The following is a 21,608-nucleotide window of genomic DNA, read 5'->3' as shown; positions in this document are numbered from 1 at the left end:
TAAATCAAGTGAGCTGTTAGTGAAACTGAACCTGACTAGTGAGTATATGATAACGCCTAATTGTAGAGCTAGTTCACTAAATTCACTGTGACTTCCTCTACTATATACGTTTGAACACGGGAGTTTTTTTTTTTTTATGAGACGAATACAACCATTCGTATCAATAGTCATGGCATGTCCTTGTCCACGAAATAGTTTGTATTCGAGCAATGCTGTCCTGCACTCAAGTAGGCCTAAGTCTTTGATCATAGAAATTGATTACAGTACTTCTCCCTCCTTCTCATCCTATTAGACCCCCCCCCTTCCCAATGTCATAAAACTGAAAAGTGTGCCAGTATGTGTATTTATAGGCCAATAGCAATATATATATATTACTTTTTTTTTGTAAAATGTTGTAAAGTTCCCCTTTTAGACCTTGCAATAGGGCAGATGATGTAAAGGTCATCTGTTTCTGTGGTCTACTGTTAACAAGGGTGTCATGTGGCCAGCACAACGACCTACCGCCTTTACTTTTCCCCAAGTAATGTCAGGTACCCATTAGAGCTGTGTGGACTCTGAGGCGCCCAAAGATCCCGAAATTACAAATCCCAGTCTTCACCAGGATTCGATATACCGGTACATTACTTTTTTGCATTAAAAAAAAAATTAACGTTAAAATACAAGAAAAGTAATATTTTCCCCCACATTGAAAAAGGTGCCGGTACGCCGTACCGGTGCGAAACGTCAAAAAAAAAACACTGTATATATATATATATATACATATATAGAAGATATATATATCTTATCTTATATAATACAGACGTTACTTCAAAAAATAAGATGATTACGTCCTACGCGTCATGCATTTATATATATATATATATATATATATATATATATATATATATATATATATATATATATATATATATATATATATATATATAAAGAGAGAATAGTCTTATAACCAGCTATTTAATAAAGTATTTACCTTAACAAAGAGACACAATCGGAACACTCCCTAACACAAAATAAGACACATAAACCTACATATATTACAAAAGCGCATTAATTGAATAACATGACCACGTGACTAATGAAAACGTAATTTCATTGTAGTGTACACCAGTGCTTCTCAAGCTGTGGATCACGTCTTTCTTCGTGGACTGCGAGCAAAACTTCAACCCACATAGATCCCAAACACAGTTCACCATAAGCCAAATTTCTCTGTAGTGATTCGAATTCGAGATACACATAAAACTTAGTCTATTAGCAATCCTTTACATAGACACATTTTGAGAACCAGTGGTCTAGATAATCAACCATACAGTCATGGAGGCACACAGGTAATGAAAATATATATATATCCTCAAAAAGTTGTGTTAAAATAATATCCAATGTGAAGACTAGACACGCTCAACAGAAGACTTCTTTAAACAAAGCACTTATCGCTAGAAACATGCTTCTGAAATGTATGTAGATCTAGATCTCTTTCGCTCTGTTTGCTTTTGTGCTTCTTTTCAGCACTAGATTTGAAATGTGCAACTGACAAAACAAAACAAATAGAAGACTTCAAGGTGACACGCTGTCTAAATACTTCAACAAAGACGTGACGTGCGTGTGTGTTGACTGGCGTCAACTCGTGTGGTGACAAATTTAAAACTAGCCACATGCAGCAAGCTTACTATCCTGTAACATGGGCGGCAGATAAAGAGCCAGTCTTTTGACGTACGCTGTCACATCGGAAGGAGATTCTGTGACCAGAGATGCACGCGACAGTTCCCCCTCCCTGGCTTGTGGAGGGATGACATAACCAGGAGTGACAGCTTCCAGTCTTGCATAGACCAGCACTGACAGTGGTTCCCCAACCATTGGGTCGCAATACCCACTGTTGAACCGAAAGAGATCCGCAACAAATCTATAGGCCTATATTATAATAATAAGGCATTAGAACCGTATTCCAATAAGTGGCACGTGAGTACTTCGAGTGAAAACGAGGCCTATGTGTTGGAACTAATGTTTTCAACATAAGGTTTGTTTGAACCAGAACAAAACAACAGAAAAAGAAAAAAAAATTCAATAACATAATCAGAATCATCTAATGAAGGGGTGGAGGGAACTATTATCCACGTGCACCATTTAAACACGTAGGCCTATGAGTATATACACAACCCCTCTGATATGGTCAACTTTTGGCCAATGCTTCTAACCTTCACAAAAGACTGCTCTCTTTTTTACTCACATTTTTGACTTCGTGATTCAGTAGTTCCGACTAATTATAGTTTGTATAATGATGTCAAAATGTATCTTTGGGTTAAGAGTAAATTAATCTGTGCTTTGAATACACATGATTTAATTAGTAGGGCCTAAACAAAATTGAAAATGATGTTCCGATCCGTTTTCAGTTCATCAAATCGTTGTGTCCACCCAGAATACAACTGACAAACGCCATGTATTTTCCTCATTCACTTTTAAATTTGATAGTTACCAGCTATAAAAAAAAGATGTTTTGGTAATCGAATACAACCAGTTTTAACGAAAATACACTGTAGTGTAGCAACTACGACTCCGATAACCAAAAAGAGTAGACTATTTATTATAATGATGGGACACTCTTATTTAAAACTTACACACACACACACATGAGTACTTGAAATCAGTGCACAATGTGTGTGTGTGTGTGTGAAAGAGTGGGTACTTGAGGAGAGGTTGATCTAAGCTCTCATCCATAAACTACAATGTTACTCACCCTAACTTTCAGTAACGTGAACAAAAAATAAATAAACCGCAGGGAGTTATTGGCCTTTGAGTGTATATGTGTTTACTATCTTTAGCATCAGTTCAGAGATCTATAACGATTTCGACACACCATGCAGTATCTCTAATACATATTCTAAATACAGGCCTAAATGTTTGTCATTAACAAAGCACTAACCGGGGGGGGGGGGGGGGGGGTTAACGCATAATCACATTTTTAATATATATGTTAATTTGACTGCACGAGATACGGGAAAATATGCTGGTGGCAACTGGGACACTTCAGAATCGATGATATTGCCATTATATTGTAATATGACTTTATAGTGGTACGTGTGAGAATTATGGGTTCTGAGCGCTATATGTCTATATGCACGTATATTGTTTATCATAGTATTCCGCTCGTGGTGCCCTCTATGTGTTTCAATTTTAGAGTGTTACATTAAGGAAGGGAAGATAGAAACGCTAAAATAATAGTAATCGCCAAGAATGATTTCTCAGCTTGCAGAATTAACGTTCTTGTATTTCATTGATCTCACTTTGTTTTGAGAACTGTTGTTACCACTCAGTGATGCACTATTTGTATGTACTTTTGACACTGACAACAGACTCGCGCACATCTACACACTACCTGATGATGTCATTGACAACGTATTTTATTTCATTCTAAAATAAGAAAGTAATAAAAGGGTGTTAATTGTGTGTGTGTTTATATGGTGACGGTGGGAAGCTGTTAGCGATTGGTTGTGAATGATGCAACATATGTAGCATTGTCGTCACTTGGTCTTAGTGAGGTGAGACGTGAGAGACGACATCAGAACGTCAGACTGAATGGCTGTGTTATTGCAGTGAGTTAAGATGGTGTTCAAAGATAGTATTACTAAAGTCTAGTACATTTATTTTATTTATCACAAGTTGATTTTGTCTATAGTATAAATAAAGTTATGTTTAGTGTTGTTCACAAGAAACTCATCTTATATAATACAGACGTTACTTCAAAAAAGAAGATGATTACGTCCTACGCGTCATGCATTCAGTCATGCATATTAACCAATGACTTAAATTCTGACAAGTCACTGGTTTTCCTGGCTAGCTCAGGCAATCCATCCCATGATCAATTCAATTTGTTCAAGTTTATTAGTTAACATATATTATGCTTACAACAGTTTAGCTGTCTACAGCAGTTTGGTGCTACAACTCAACGATCGGTAACAACAACTGGTGTCAGGAGAAAGGAAGAGAAAGAATTCTACATCAAAGGGCAATAACAAGGAAAGTGTTCGCTTTCTGGGTTTAGATGGTGTAGAGTTATCGAGTCTATAGAACAATGCTATATTCATATATTGTGTAAATATATGCCTGGTTCTGTTCTGTGTAAAATTTAATAAATGATTTCTTTGTTTTAAAAGAAACTCTACTTAATAACAAAACAAATGTAGCCCAAAGTATGATGTAGCAATTGCTATGAGTCGACTACTAACCGTAAGAACAGTAATTGAAATGACGAAAGGAAATTAGCTCTTTGCAATATAATTTGAAGAACATCAAAAAAAAAATAGTTGTTTTTTAATTAGCGATTGAAAAAACAAAAAAGAAGATCGGAAACTTACAATTGAAATAAAAGACCTCTAGGAGAACTTTTTGGCTTAATCAGTCAGTAGTGTGCCAACTGCGTCTAACACTAATTAAACATCCCATATTTAGCCAGTGGCGTAGATAGCTTGAGGGGAGAGGATAAAATCAAAAGACTACCCCCCCCCCCCCAAAGCGCTGAAATCTTATTTCAACGTAACTCAAACAACATGAGTTTTAAAGAAGAGAGAGCACAAATGAGCTAATAGGAGGTAGACCACAAGCTGGTCATAGTCCTGATTGGCCCTTCTTCATTCATGAACTGTTGATGTTTTTATAAGGAAGCCTAAACGAGCCATTAGTGGGTAGACAAAAGGCTGCATATGGTCTTAATTGGCTTCCTACTCACACGTGCACGTCACTGAATTTAGTCTGAACCGAAACGCCAAAAGGTCATGTCTCCCTTAGAGACCTAGTAGGCCTATTCAGTAGACTAGTTGTTTATTTTTGGCTGTTTGACTACGAGGTCGCTACACTTCTCAAGGTCAAGTGGGTAACCACTTGTGTGTAATCGCTGAGAACAGAATGGATGTGAAACTGAACAGATAATTAACGCGGAAGATAGAGAAACACACGCATTCTGAAAGGCCATCAACAGTGTCTTGTTTTAAAAAAAAACGTGTTAGTGTGCTAGCAAGAAGGACGGTTAGGGAAACATTCACACTATTGCGATAACAAAAGGAGTTTGTGTTACACAAACTCGTGGGCGTCCCTAGCGGGTCAGTTATACTCACACATTTCAAAATTCGATCGGCTGAATCAACACGAACTGACAATTAAATCTTGTTTTAAATAAATGACTATAAGTATGTGCATACAATATTTAAAAAAAAAAAAAACGAACAAAGTGCACGAGCTCAACGTAGCAATTGCACCTTGAAACACATTGTTTTTAAACATTCATTTTGATGAACAACATTACCCAGTTCAGTAAACTACGTTCTTGTGAGTTTTGTATAAACTGACAAAATTCAGAGCCCGTGGATGCAAAGGCTATTTAAGGCTACATAAGATGGTGCGCAAATCTGCTCATACAGGCCATTTGATTTCTTCAGGCTTGTTTATTATTATGTATACAAAATGATTATGAATCAAACATTTTTTTCCAGATTAAATGTGAAACACTTAATTTTTAAGTTACATAACAACGTGCAAACAAGTTGTAATTATTTCACACGAATTTAAAGAAAAGTCAGGGGAACTAAAGAAAACAACATATAAGCCTACAGATAACTTACATTCTGACAGGACAGTGCAAGATCTAATGAAACTAAACAAAACTGTCGCCGGTATTTTATCAAATCCAACTGAGAGAAACAGAGCGCCCACGTGTCTACATCTATCAATTATCTGCTAGCAGGCTAGTGTGAATAATATTAGACAGAGGACTGTATACAAGGCTGCAATGGATATATTTAAACATTTATCAGACAATGTAGTCACGATAGCGTCACGAGGGGCGATTTCTTCTTCATTGTATATTTTCCCGCTGCAGTCACATTGGTGCTATAAATAGGCATGACATTATAATCGATGCTTTCTTTGTAGAATGTTACTTTACTAGTCTTCGTTTGATGTTTCTCCCTGAGCCAAAGACAGTTTGTTTTTAATCGTCTATTAAAACTGTTTCCCTGACAATAAAGTAAGAGACAGATCGGGACACTTAATTACCAGTCTTAGTTCTTAATAGTTTTATCCTATGACTACAAGTGGTGGCAGAGACAAGTTGGGGAAACTGCTTGAACTTTGAACCGTAACACATTCCATGCGCAGTTGATTATGGTCTTGGTTATTGGATAAACTTCTAAAACCTTCTCTCACTTGGAAAGTATATTTATAGTTTGTTTAAATAACAATTTAGCAATCTTATTGATAAAACAATCAATCCTTTTATTGACAAATTCAAGCTACACCCAAACTGAACAAAGAAAGCCATTGTTTAGGACACTCTTTACGCCTCACCAGAGGTAAAAAAAAAAAAATAAAAGCTGAACACACAGAGTACGAAGAAGAAGAAATCATGACGTCACTTTCTTCAAATAGACACAATCATTATTTATAGCCAGCAGTAAATGCACGCTTACTTTAAGAGAAAGAAAAAAAAAAAGAAGATTGCTGACATCACAGTGCACTTCATAGAAATGGTATTTACTTTGTATATAAATATTGAAGCCATTCTATATAAGTGATGTGTCCTTTATAAACAAAACAAAAAAAAAGTGGGCACTGCAGCCATTACGTAACGAATGCATACAGGGAACATGAAATGCACCAAGATACCCGTGTGTAGTCGCTCAATGAACTCTTTATGTTGTCTGTTGTGTTGTCTTTATATGAGAAAAGAGTCCTTGTAATCACAACAAATTTCCGTAAGGATCAATAAAGCAGTCTTAGTCTTAGTCTATTAGTTATGTGGTTCCTTTTGTCTTGGATGACAGAATATGCCTAGTTAGAGTCGACTGTTGATGGTTACATATAGACTACATAATCAAGAAAAAAGTTCTTTTTACACACGGTGAAAGCAAATACGTTGTACTCTGTTTCTGTTTTACTCTGTTTCTGTTTTATGCACGTGTTTACATAGAACTAGGCAGTTTTGAAACTAATAGACACAAGACCAAATCAATAGATCGATGTTGAATATATATGTATGTATGTGATTCTGTGTGGCATTACTGTCAGAGATAGAGTGACCTCTCCATTGCTGGGAGAAAACCTAAATGGACAATTAGTGAGTGCTGGGCTACCCACACGACAACACTCGCCTCTCTTCCCTACTGACCAGGTCCAAAAGGATGGGCTATCATTATACCTTTTGAAATTGTATAGTGTACACATAATACTCTGAGAGAAGGTATCAAATAAAATTATAATCAAACAGTAGGCCAACGTTTTCAATCAAACTTTCAGAACCCAGGTCGCAGACCGTCATAAAAAATGGAACATTTAGCTTCTATAAAATTTAGAAATCAAAAGATGGCCAAGGGACAGTCACAAGAAATACTGGTCTAGATTAATCTAAAGTAGCCTATAAAGCTAGAACCTCAAATATTTGGTTTAGACATCAACTGCTTAATTTTTAAAAGAAAAAAAAAGACTACTGCTGTGCGCAATTTCTCTATCAGAAGTCCACTTATCTTATAAATTACAGACGTTACTTCAAAAGAGAAGATAATTACGTCCTACGTCCTTCAAGCCTTTAAAACCTGTAGTAAGCGAACTCATTTTTGTTTCAAAGAGAGTAGGGGAGATGGTTGCTCATCATCAACGTCCATACATATTAATTAGCTACGAGTCAGTCCAGACTTGGAAAACCGTATAAAAATGTGATGAAACTATGCAATGCTGGTAAACAGAAGAGCTCTAATTGAACGCAGAGGTTTTTTTTTTGGGGGGGGGGGATGTGTGTGGGTGCGCTTCACTTAGGATCAAAGTGCAAGCACATCGACCTCTCGCTGTGTTCCAATTCTAAAACAAAGATCACAGACTGCCCGAAACCTTTTTGAAAACAATAGACGCGAAACTAGACTTTAAAATATTGAAGGGGGGAAACAGGCGATGAATGTCTAAGATCTATTTCAAAGAAGGACAAAGCAACCAAACGCTGTATTGTGTACGAGCCACTGAACGTAGATTACAAATAAAGTGGGATTGTCTAAGGAGCAAAAATCTACAGGATAGGAAAGCACTTAATTTTTTTTTCTTTCTGGGGGGGGGGGGGGGGAGTCGGTTGTTTATTGACTATTTATAATCTCGGTCTGGGCACAATAAGATTTTTTTTTTTAAATTAAAACTGTGCCACATTCTGTGTGTGTAACAGTATGGTTACATTCTCGCACCAAGTTGTAAAATCATAAACATAAAACAAGCAAAATATAAAACCATGATAAAACTAGAAATCACTGCCATATCTCAACATTCCAAGATTGAACTTCTTTTATCTATAGAAAACAAAATTAATGAATTACACCTAATTGATTAATTAATTAATTGGGCTTTTTTTTTTATTCGTGTTTTGTCATGGAATTAGAATAATTGTGCTAAATTTCAACCTGATCCGAGAATTGAAAAGAAAATGTGTTACCGCACAGACAGAGTGAGTTAATACCCTTTGTAAATATATGGGGGGAAAAGGGGTGGGGGGGGGGTTAATGCTTTCCATTCCCTTCCCTTCCTCGGGTGTCATCCCACAACAGTCGGTAGCAGCTAGCTACTAGTTGGCAAATAATGCCATGTTATGGAGCAAGCCCGTAGAACACTCAACCAGTCTAGCCACTGACTGGAGATGACCTTAAATAAGCGCCTATCCCCCCCCCCCGGGGGTTCTCCTGAAACCGTTGGGTCGGGGGTATGAGTGGGCGGGTGAGTAGTGGAGGCGATGCCGGAGCGCAGTATAGGCAAAGCACGAGGCGTTAATGATATTCACCGCCGCTCCCAGCAAACTGGAACATTACTACATCTGTGGTCACATCTGGCGAGTCCAGAATAGTATAGTCCACCAGACACATTTACCATGGCTGCAATGGCTCCGTTCACCGCCACCACCGTTTAGAAAAAAAAATCTCCGCATTTAACGAACGTCTGTGTGTTACATGCACCTAAGATCTATCTATTTACTTAGTGAAGTCATTATGAATACAACTAAAGCAACAGGCTTTCAAGGGGGGGGGGGTTAACATTGGTTCTTTTTTATGGACAACATTGAAAAAAAAAAGTTTCAGTTGCGAGCATGTTAGCTTGAAGCTCAAATAAATACGTTTAGAAGCGAATAGGTGTAGGTTCAAATCCATCTATCTGTAAGACAATCGCATTGGTATGTTTAAATTGTAAAAAAAATAATTATATAGCTGAACGAAAGAATGGTGCATTTTTCACGAATAGGGCTGAAATTTGTTTACAACCAGTCACCAGTAAAAGGAAACCACTCAACAATCTAGAGTACTGAATGACCGAAATGACTATTTATTGTTAGTCACAGTGAGCTGCTTAGAATAACACCAGTAAGAAGACACTGATGTAATGAAATATCGCTTGAGACTATTTTAATTAGTATAACTTCAACTCAAATTTCTATGATGTTTTTTTTTTATAGGCTAAACAATTGTTTCGCTTTGTAGCTTTTGGTAAGTCATACAGAATTAAAATAATTGAACAAAGTCACAATCACGGTCATACAAAAAGCTTATAGACTAGTCCAACATATACAAATACAAAATGTGTTGACCATAGAGTGGACTTATTAAAGTACTTGTGACCTTAAAACTTTGGTCCAGATTCATATCACATCAAGAGAATACGCTGAAAACGTACCCAGAAAAATTGTTTGAGCTGACAACGACTATTTTTAAACACAAATTAGCAGACTATTAACCACCAATTAACAGACTAATAAACAGGTATTTGATATATGTCAAATCACACAGAATTCACCATGATAAACAAATAACAGCCCTAAAACTTCAAATTCTTCTCTAAATAACAATCACTGCATTCATTCCATTTCACTTTTTCTAAATACATTGATTTTCCGAACTTACTTATATGGTACTTCATAAAAAAGATTGACAAATATTTAAAAAGAAAAAAATAATTATCACATAGAGTCCTATTTCATATTATAGTAAAACATTTTGAAAAAGGCTCACTACCGTGTATAGTCCTCATTGTCCAGCTGAGGTCCACTGGACACAGTGGCTGAATGAGGCGAGCAGAAACAGAACATAATGAAACCAAGTCAGCCACTAACTATGTGAGACAAACAGAACTATTCTGAAAGCACTCCATGCCAGCACTTATAGCAGTAGTGAGTGAAGGAGAGATGGGTGACTAGCCTGTGACTCAAGCCACACATACAATCAATACATTACTCAGAAAGTACGTCTCTGAGTGTGAGTACTAAATGTCACTTCAGACACTCACTTTTTTTTTTTTTGCTTGATGAGCATAAGAATTTTGGCCATCGAGATTATTTTATGCCATGTAAACAAACCTATAGTCACCATTACTGTATTAAAAATTATTCTTATATAATAATATTAAATCTAATAGGTCTATCTTATTAAAATATCTCCTGCAGGAAAAAATTCTGTTGATCTTGTTGCAGGTGTCTTTTGCTAAAGTTTTTTTCTAAAAAGGCCTATTTAGAAGATATATCTTTTTATTTTATAATTTTCATTTTATAATTCACTTTTTTGATAATGTACTTTTTACTGTAGGTCTATAAGGTCAATGTAAAGTACCACAGAATTTGACACTTGAGGAAGAAAAAAACTGCTTTTTACAAGTTACATCAAGCATGGCTAATTAATATAATTACAATAAACCTCTGAACTTACAATGACCACAGATTTAAGGGATATGCAATTTAGCTAAGTAACTCTGCACTGAATTTCCCAAGCTAGTCTAATTTTTTATACTAATTATAATGCTTTTTTAGATAGACCTGACCAAAATTATTTGGTGACCAGATAATCCTAAAATTATGATATAATTTTTTCTTACAGTAGTTTTTGGATTTATTCTGAATTATTGTTTAGTAACCAACATGCTTATAGAACATATATGAACCTCAGTGGCAATAAAGTTTTACCACCAACAATATTACAATGTTGGTTAGTTACTATTCTGTTTTTTAAAAAAGTCAAAATGATACAATCAATATTTTAAAATGATAATGCTATGTAATTGCATTAAAGTAGGCCCAGATGGGTTAAAAATGATCTATAGATAAATTTTTTTAAAAAATCAAATAGGCAACCATAGGTAATGATTATCTTTGATATGTCAAATGTTAAAAAGAACTTAGTAGCACAAAATTTTCCTAAGAAGAAGTTGAATTAGATAAAGATTTATTTAGAAATCCACAATCTTGAGAGAGCTAAAATTTAAAAATAAAATAAATGTAAAAAGCTTTTAGATCAAAATCTTATCAAATAATGTACAAGCCACACTCTATTCAACCATTTAAAAACTAATTTGTTTTTTGTTGTTGTTTTGTTTTTTTTGCTTACAATTTAAATTAACATCATTTATTACTGACCAACTAGTATGATCATTATGATCATTTATATACATTAGTGAGTATAAAAAAAAAATAGAAAGCCTATACATTTTATATGTCAAAAGTAGGGGGCTTAAAATCATTGACAATCAAAGTGTAAAACTCCTAGGAAGCAAGTTTAGTTTTAGAATCTAAATGGACTCAGATAAAATACAGCATATTTTAATGTGTTCAGCAGCTAAGTCATTATAAATAACACATTTTTACAATACCCCTATTCAAGTCAGAGCTTCATGGAACCTGGAACGCTGATCTCAAATACGTCTAAAACTATTTTCCTAGAAATTTAACAGCTGATGTATATATTGCTGAGAAAAGAATTGTTGGGCACATGGTGAAAACTCTAGTTTGATTGTTATGCTTTTCCAAAGTAAAAAATAAGTTCCCCTTTCAGACCTTGTGGTCTATAGGGCAGATGATGTAAAGGTCATCTGTTTATGTGGCCTACGGTTAACAAGGGTGTCATGTGGCTGTTTATGTGGCCTACGGTTAACAAGGGTGTCATGTGGCCAGCACAACGACCAACCGCCTTTACATTTCCCCAACTAATGTCAGGTACCTATTAGAGCTGGGTGGACTCAGAGGCGCCCAAAGATCTCGAAATAAAAATCCCAGTCATCACCAGAAGTCAAACCCGCACCCAGCTAAGTCATTATAAATAACATATTTTTACAACACCCTATTCAAGTCAGAGCTTCATGGAACCTGGAACGCTGATCTCAAAAATGTCTCTAACAATTTTCCTAGAAATTTAACAGCTGATGTATATCGATGAGAAAAGAATTGCTAGCTTGTTGGGCACATGGGGAAAACTCTAGTTTGACTGTTATAATTTTTCAAAGTAAAAGATAAATAAATATAAATTTGGCTTGAGAACTAGACTTAGATCTAGAGCCAACATCGGTTTTGAAAGGACTATCGCATTCTTTAAAGAGCTATCAAGTTCTGGAATTTCTGAATGTAAGACATTAAATATCATTATTGTATCAAGAGTTTAATAAATTAATGTTAAGGAAAAATTTGCACATCATCTTCTATGAGTAGATTTAAATCCTATCATTGGAATTATTCAGTGTAAAATTAAGAAAAAACATGGGGTAGTCAGTCTTAAGTCTTAATATACAGATAACTGAGTTGAATTTAAAGTTGCTTTAAGTTTACTGAAAGATAATCTCAGCTTTGCTTATATTTTTACATAAATCTAATCAGATTACATTTAGATTTTAGATACTATATCTTTATCTAGAAGTAGATTTAGACTAAATCTTAAATCTTAATTTTGTCAAGTATTCTCAATAGTTCTAATAAATCAGAAGTCTAGATCTAGATTATTCTAGATTGACTAGATCTAGAATCTAGACTAGATGTCTATAAATCTATACAATGAAAGTACCAATAAATTTGGATAAATAATTGCACAAGTTTGCATTTGCTGCTACATACCTAATAAACATAATATGGGCAATATGGGGGGATAATTATAATTATATTTAAACTTATTTATAATTATAATGAGTGCGGTATAAGTGACGCCAACGATTATGAACATAACAAATATACTGAGTGAGTATTTCACCTGCGGTATGAGTATGTAATGAAGTTAATGAAGTGTATCATTGAATGTATGACGTATGAGTACCTAGTCTACTTACTAGACTAGTACTACTAGAGTATGAGTATGAGTCTGACTATGAGTGTACAGTAACCACAAACCCAGATCTGTCATCCAGTCATCATAAATCATATTCATTATTCGGCATTATTCACAATCATAAATGACATGATTATAATTATGATCATATTATTGACATATTAATAATATTATTCATATGTAGTGTACAACTAGATCTACAACTTACTTACTTTACTTACTACAACTACAACTTACCTTTAAATAGAAAAAATTTAATTTATATGTTGATATAAGTGAATTATATTCCAAATTTTTTAACCAACGATCTAGATCTATCTAGATTTATAAACAAAAAGTCTATTCTATCCAGCATAATCTTAGTTGCGTTTTTTTGTTAACGCCCATGGCTAAAAAGCAGGGGATACTACTCTGGTAATGTTTTTATTACATCGATGGTTGTAAGTTATTACCGTGAAAATTAGCATTTAACATCTTACTTATAACTTTTAGATCAAGTGCCAGATCTAAATCGGATTCTTTGAAATAGTTCAATGCATTTTGTATTTTAAAAATCAGGATTCGATACACCCAAAAAAATTCAATGAAAATGCAATTGTGACTGTCACTGGATTTAGAATTTTAAATTGTTGACATCATATCATCCAGCAACTCAGTGGCGTAGCATCCATGACACGAAGGAGTTCAATGAAGCTGGGCCCAACGCCTGTGGCGTTGCAACAATCGCACAAAGGGTTTCATTGCGCCTGGATCCATGAGTCATGACAATTTGGGGCCCACGTGAGAATTTGGGGATGATATCAAAGTGAAAAAAATATTTGCACTTTCATAAAACTTGATTAAAAGTTCCCTCAAAATGTCCTAAACGTTACACGAAACTCTAAATTAGCTTCAAAACACTAACCCATGTTTTCATTCGGTGGCTATGTACCTGCGGCTTGGATTGCTTTAATGTAAGGAGCTGCTTTCATCAGGTAATATTGTAAAGGTAAAAGTAAAGAAAAGTTTCCCTTTTAGATCTTGTGATCTATGGGGCAGATGATATATAAGTCGTCAGTTTCTGTGGCCCGTGGTTAATGAAAATGTCATGTTGCCAGCGCAACGACCAAACGCCTCTACATACTTAATTTGTCAGGTACCCATTAGAGCTGGGTGGACTTAGATGCGATCTAAAAAAAAAAAAAATCTCAGTCTTCACCATGATTCGAGTTCGGGATTCCCGGTTCGGAAGCCAATGCGCTTCACCATTTATCAACCGCACCTCCTTTATTGAAATGGTTACTTTAATCATGCGTTTTGGTGACTATTGTTGCCAGATCGTCTATTCTTTTTTTTTACAAAGCTTTTTGTCTGTCTGGTAAAATGTTTGCAGACGTTATTTCTCCCACACCCAATCTGGGATAAAGTTGAAATTTTTGCACAATTATTTCTTTTACCTGACAATACGAGAATCAAATAAAAAAAAATTAGTTATTTAATTATTCGTAATTAGTTGTTTTGTTTGGTATCTTGAAAAAGGGAAAGAAATTATATTTGACCGATGTGGTGGTTTAAGGTGAACTAGTCCCCTTTATACATTGCCTTAAAGTTTGAAACTAACAATAGATAACTATAAAACCTTTTATTTTCATAAGCACTTCTCTGGTACAGTGATTGGCTCGAGGATGCTAGAACCCTCAGTTCGAATACAGGTCGTTCAACTTTTCTTTTCTTTTTTATAAATGTATTTAAAAAGTTATCACGGTAATATTCAGAAGACCCCTTTGCAATCTGGTCCAGACAAGTAATAGCATCATAGCGTATCGAGAAAACTAAAGCATGAAATTGCACTAAAAAAATTGGTAAAAATATTTCTAATCGCACAGATTTATTATTGTTAGTCTAGAATCTAGATCTATTACATAATTTACTATATGACTATGCTTAATATAAGCTTTTTTTTATTAATAAAAAGTATTTTTAAATATTTTCTTGTTTTTCTATATGTACATAAAACCAATAATAATAATAATATACCTGTCTTCGAGTCCGAAGATTAATGATGAATGCAGTATTTCCCGTGACTACGCAGTCCCAGAAGTGACCTACATATTTTGCAACATCCAGGGCAAGCACAACCATTGTCCGCCGGTGGTCGATTAAGATTTTCTTCGTCTGCTTCTGTCCTCGGCAGCGGATTTTCTTTTGGTCTCAAATGTGTATCCCGTGGATTTTGTAAGTGACCTCCATTAATAGTATTACGAGAATTGGGGTGGGTGGGGGGGTAGAGAGTTTGGTTTAGAAAATATTAATGGGGGGGGGGGCGAAGTGACAGCTAGATCTATTGGAATAGTCCAGATAGTCACGAATAACAAATTTTGATAGAGCTTTCTCAACTTTCTCAGAGCTCAATCGGTTTCTTTTATTTTCAAGTTTTCTTAACATTGTCATTACTTACATGTTATTTTTTATTTGGTTTGTGTTAGTTCAGTATACACGTCATTCTAGAAGTTGCGATTGATCAAAAATTAGGCCTACATAAGAATTTCTATAACGCAGAGCAAGTTTTATTCGGTATTCTTTCCATTGATCGAGAAAAACAGTTTAGAAAGAGATGCATTGGTTTCTGACTAAGCTTCTTAGATCTGATTTAGCTTCTTAGAATGCCAGAACAATTTTAGTAAATAGATATTTTTACTGTTAAATAATGGGAAAAGAACTAGATAAAAGCAGTGGCGTAGCATGGTATCTGTGGGCTCGGGTTCCAGAATATTTTGGTGCCCCACCCCTTTCCCCAATAAGACGAAATCAGTGTTAGATAAAACAATTGAGCAATTTGAAAGTATCGGTCCATTTACCAAAAGACATTTCAATGTTTTTATATGTTATAATGTCATAACATTTGATTTAGTAGGCCTAATAGTGTCTTAAAAGTCAATGTTTGAACAACTTCTTAACAGAATTAAACAACTTAAAATTGTTTATCTTATCTTATATAATACAGACGTTACTTCAAAAAAAGAAGATGATTACGTCCTACGCGTCATGCATTTAGTCATGCATATTAACCAATGACTTAAATTCTGCCAAGTCACTGGTTTTCCTGGCTAGCTCAGGCAACCCATTCCATGCTCTAATAGCACTAGGGAAGAAGGAGTATTTGTACAAATTTGTCCTAGCATATGGGACGAGGAATGTGCCTTTATCTTTGTGTCTTTCAGAGTATTTTATTAAATTTTGCTTTTGTATTTGAAGATTATGGTTCAGTGTTTTATGAATAATTGCTACTTTACTTTTGAGTCTTCTCTCCTGAAGGCTTTCTAAATTTAGTAATTTCAAATGAACAATCAAACGTTTTATGATTTCTATTTGTCATTATACACATATAGCCTACATTACGAAAACACTTCTAGGTGTAAAACTATTAAACATAGATACAAATATGTTTTAAATAGAACTACTTAGGCATAGATCTATATTATAGATCTATATCTATTATCTCTGTTGACTTACCTGTTAGACACGGTAGAACATTTTCTTAATAATCCAACATTGTTAGAAAATGTTGATATAGTCACAGTTCCCTCACTGGGATCAGGATCCATACTAATAGATCTACTAGACAAAATAGTAAACGCGCCTGCTACTTAAATAGCCCATAGGTCATTTTAAAATCACATCAAAACAGTAGTTCTTTTAATTTAAAAAAACAAAAGTAGGCCATCTGTGTAAACAAAGTTATCCAATGAATGACTCACACCTAGATCTATCTAGATCTCAGTTTTTACCCACACATTTTCAAAGTATAAACAAGCGTTTTAAACGGTCTACTTTGATTTTTCTAATTTTCCAAATAGACAAACTTTATTCACAATTTAAAAGCTTGCAGTGTATCGGTGAATTACAATGTGTGATCATTGTGTTGAAATGTCGATGGGTTGCTCAAAAGTTTGAACAACTGAAGCATTCACCGATGTGTTTTATTTTACGACAGGAGAGAGAACAAAGCCACCTACATCTCCCTTAGACTCACGCCAAGGTAAGCGGAAGAGGAGGGAGGAACTCATTCGGTGCCGCTACATTGGTACATGCCAGAAATACACACGCAGGGAGAGGAAATGTTACTTACCACACCCTCATGTGGGCCAGTGGAATCTTCCAAAATTCCCCAGAGTGCTTTGAATTTAGGAGAAGAAAAAAACGTGTGCTCAACTTTCAAAAGGGAGATAATACCCCTCTAACCCTGCTGAATAGCCTAAGGGAGGTAATTAAATAACTAAGGTGTGAAGATTTTGCCCAACCTCTGAATTCCACTAATGTTTTGTGTATATACATATCAAAGAAGTCGCTTAAGTTAGTTGAGTTATTAGCACACGGGGGAAACGGAGGTTTAAAAAAAAATGGAAGAGGTATACGATTTCATATAGAGTTAGAATTTTTATAATAAAGTCTAGTATGTCGAGAGTATGACACGCTTAGATCTACTTTTATATAACCACTAAAAAAAAAATTTATAAATTAAGATTTATAAATGCGTTCGCACATCTACATATTGCAGCCAACTGGTTTGTTTTGAAGTGTGTGTGTGTGTGTGTGTGTGCTTTGCTTTTAGCATAGGTCCTATTGACTTTCATAGCGGAAAAAAATCCACTCTCCATAAATTAACACTTTTTTTTTTATGGCAGCCTAGTATGGTATGTGTGTGTGTGCTTTGCTTTTAGTATAGGTCCCATTGTATTGTTTTTGACTAGGTCTAATGGCTTTATAAGGATATAGATCTATATACTAGAAACAAAAATATTTCTTAACAAAAAAAATCAATTGATCCGTTGTTTGTTTTTTTTTTGTTTTGTTTGTTTGTTTTGTTTGTGATGTGATGCATTGCAGTGGCGTAGCATCCATGGCGCGAAGGAGCTCATTACGCTTGGGCCCATGCCTCAAGGCCAGTTGAAGCCCACATAAGAACTTAGGAAGAACATTTGTTTGTTCATTTGAAACACTTTTAAGTAGTTTAACTCTGTTAAGAAGTTGTAAAAACTTTGACTTTTAAGACACTATTACTTATATGCAGTCCTAACTGAATCAAACGTTATGACATTATTACTTTTTTTTAAGAAAAATGTACGATCTTTACATTGGAATGTCTTTACATTTAGTTTACTCATTTTTTGTCACACACTAAATTTGTCTTATTGGCTGGAGAGGAGTCCATCAAGATATTCTTGAAACCGGAGTACTAGTGTGATATTTACTTGTGTAGCAGGCAGTGGTTACGTCCTATAGTCCTCGCAGTACTGGTGTGATATTTACTTGTGTAGCAGGCAGTGGTTACGTCCTATAGTCCTCGCAGTACTGGTGTGATATTTACTTGTGTAGCAGGCAGTGGTTACGTCCTATAGTCCTCGCAATACTGGTGTGATATTTACTTGTGTAGCAGGCAGTGGTTACGTCCTATAGTCCTCGCAGTACTGGTGTGATATTTACTTGTGTAGCAGGCAGTGGTTACGTCGTATACATCTACAGTCTTTGGCCATCACCTAAATTAAAATGTAACTTAACACTAATAGTCCAATATTTAAACGTGTCTTAAAACGAATAGATATTAATTGATAATATCGTTTTATCCCATGCTTTTAAGAATGTGCACTTATAATACTGTCTCTAATTCAGTCACAAGAAGCACTGGCACTTGATTTCCAACATCATTTCGGTCCAACACCAAGCCGTGTTTATGCCATCTCTCATTTAGCTCGAGCCTGTCACACAAGTCCTGGGTTGGCTCCCCATACTAAATGAAATATAGATGTTAAATGTTTTCTTGGAGGTTCAGCGAGTGTCTATTTAAATTATTCCGATAGCGGATTCCAGCAGTGGTTGATTTTGAAACCAATACGATGCCAATGCCCATACATTCTCATCGTATGACCTCAAAACCATCCATTCGAAGTTTGTTTGTTTCTTTGTTGTCTTGCTGCCAATGCCCACACATTCACATCATATGACCTCAAAACCATCCATTCGAAGTTTTTTTTTTTTTTTTTTTTTGTTTTTTCTTTTCTAGCAGTGGTTGATTTTGAAACCAATACGATACAATGCCCACTTATTCACATCGTATGACCTTAAAACCATCCATTCGAATAACTTATTTTTTAAAAAAAGGTACGATCTTTACATTGGAATGTCTTAGCATTTAGATAACTCATTTTTTGACACACACTAAATTTGTGTTATTGGCTGGAGAGGGCCCACCAAGATGTTCTTGAACCCGGGCCCACGGGTACCTTGCTACGCCACTGATGAATTGAACTGTCGTGCACATCATGGTAGGCTACTGTGTGCACTGTTCTCAGCGCATAGACCAATTCACAGTGCGAACTCGTTGCCAAGAAAGCCTCAAACAGAATCATGTTTAAAGAGGACACAATCAGTTATATCGGCCTACTGTCCTCGTTACGAAATTAACGTATTCCACGAATAAAGTAATTTCTTAATAAATCCAATTCTAATTGTTACTATCAATTGAATAACACAAAGAACATAACATTTAATATGATATTTAATTTTCATATATTTTATCATATAAATTACAGACATTTCTTTAAGAGATATGATAATACTCTGAAAGACACAAAGATAAAGGCACATTCCTCGTCCCATATGCTAAGACAAATTTGTACAAATGCTCCTTCTTCCCTAGTGCTATTAGAGCATGGAATGGGTTGCCTGAGCTAGCCAGGAAAACCAGTGACTTGGCAGAATTTAAGCCATTGGTTTATATGCATGACTAAATGCATGACGCGTAGGACGTAATCTTTTTTGAAGTAACGTCTGTATTATATAAGATAAGATGTGTCAATCTAGTTTCCAAATTAACTTATCGCATGAGTATAGTAATTTTTAGCACACATCTTATCTTATAAACCTAAGACGTTACTTTAAAAGATAAGATAATTATGCGTATCCATGTCAATTAAGCCATGCATATATAGTGCCAATATGTCTTGTAAAAAAAAACGCTTATGTTATGTCTTACAATGCTATCTTCATCTGGTTATTTACATATGATTATAATATTGAAAATGTCGGTAGAAAGGTAGACCTAGATCTAGACTAGAGATCTGAGCTTTGGGATGGGCGGGATCACACGCTTTGATCGGCAAGCGGATATGACATCATATAGTTAGTCACTCCGTCGACTGTAGCAGACTTTTATTCAAGGCGTGACCGTTAGAAAGCCCGGACAAGAAGACTCAATCCTTTTAAAGTGCTAATCGCAAAGGGCTGGGGGGGGAGGGGGGGGACGACAAATAGGAACATTTATAAGAGATAACAAAATTAGCCTGCTATGAAGATAATAGTGTGAGCAGGGAGTTAAGCACGTTCAACAAGGAGACTGGGGCAAAGATGGAAGGGTTGCCTTCAGAGTTTTTTTTTAATTTAAATTAAGAAAAAATGTTAATTTTACTCACTGTAAAAAAAAAATTAAAAAATCTATTTTTAGAAAGTATATTAAATCTCAAAAATTGCTTTTGTTTTTCCCTGTTTAAGAAAAGCACAACAGGTAGGCCTATGTTCCAATATCAGGTTTCTCACAATCTTACAGCTCAGTGGCCTAAATTTGGCCTGACTACGGCCAACGTGAACATTGCATTAATTTCTACATATAGACTAAGAGATGGACAAATGCCGCATGCCAAAGGATTTTTTTCGCGACCTAACAGAACTAACTCCCAGGAGAAAAGCTCAGGCGTCAGCTTGCCCTCTCTGGCATAGAGGAAAGCAGCTGGCAACAAAATTATCTCTAAAACAGACGGCTGGAGAATAGTCGCGATGATCGCTAAACACACATTGAGATCCAAAATATAAAAAAAAATCTTGCAAAAGACTGGCGCAGACGGCGGAAAGATAGCTTATAATAGACCCCTGGCTGACAACGGCTTTGTTTGCACCAGCTTAAAAAAAGGCCTTGGCTCTAATGGCTTTGTTTACATCAGTTATGGCAAAATATGCAGGTCGCAACCGGGTCTCCTCTGTCAGCTGAACTACCGAGCTTGTCCTTATATATCATCGGACTAAAGACAATGCTACGAGCCATTGCACATAATATCTTTTCTATTATTTAAGTATACAATTTTTATTATCATTTTTTTTTAAATAAAAATAGTTTTAGATATCTTTTTTTTTTTTAAATCCCAATTGTTATTAAAAGTATTTCTTCATTCATTTCCATAATAATTATATTGTATTGTCCTATCATTGAGTATCAGTAATATCCCTTTTGCATACGACATCTCTCCGTGTGTAAAGGCAAGACATTCTTTCTTTATTATATCCCTTGTTATCTTCAACACTCGAACCGTATTGTCTTAACACTAAATATGTGGGTCATCGCCTTTTGTTATTCATAATAAACTATTGTAATAACTTAAGTGAGACAACTCAACGAGGACATAGACGTTTATTTACATAGAGACATGACAAACACAAAGGGCATCTGCCTTGAGTTCAGCATCTCCATATTGGCTCTCTCCTTGGGCGGAAATCGTTAGT

The 21,608-nt window shown here is 35.3% G+C and overlaps 1 protein-coding gene across 5 annotated transcripts in view; it reads right to left on the bottom strand.

Annotated features, from left to right (window-relative positions):
* The window catches only part of LOC106072732 (uncharacterized), a 31,692-nt gene extending 14,610 nt beyond the window's left edge, over nucleotides 1-17,082 (bottom strand). The window contains exon 1 of one of the 5 annotated variants that reach the window (XM_056036806.1): nucleotides 16,572-17,082. In XM_056036806.1, coding sequence (XP_055892781.1) covers nucleotides 16,572-16,663 — 92 coding nt within the window. In that variant the 5' untranslated portion in view covers nucleotides 16,664-17,082. Of the gene's footprint in view, nucleotides 1-970; nucleotides 1,723-5,606; nucleotides 5,787-10,016; nucleotides 10,174-13,316; nucleotides 13,332-16,571 lie in introns of those variants that run through there. The other 4 variants (XM_056036811.1, XM_056036807.1, XM_056036808.1 and 1 more) reach the window with 4 other exon arrangements.
* Between the last annotated feature and the right edge of the window lie 4,526 nt (nucleotides 17,083-21,608).

This window comes from Biomphalaria glabrata, chromosome 7 (genome assembly GCF_947242115.1).
Source record: "Biomphalaria glabrata chromosome 7, xgBioGlab47.1, whole genome shotgun sequence".
Lineage (NCBI taxonomy): Eukaryota > Metazoa > Mollusca > Gastropoda > Planorbidae > Biomphalaria > Biomphalaria glabrata.
This window is presented reverse-complemented; position numbering and strand designations above follow the sequence as displayed.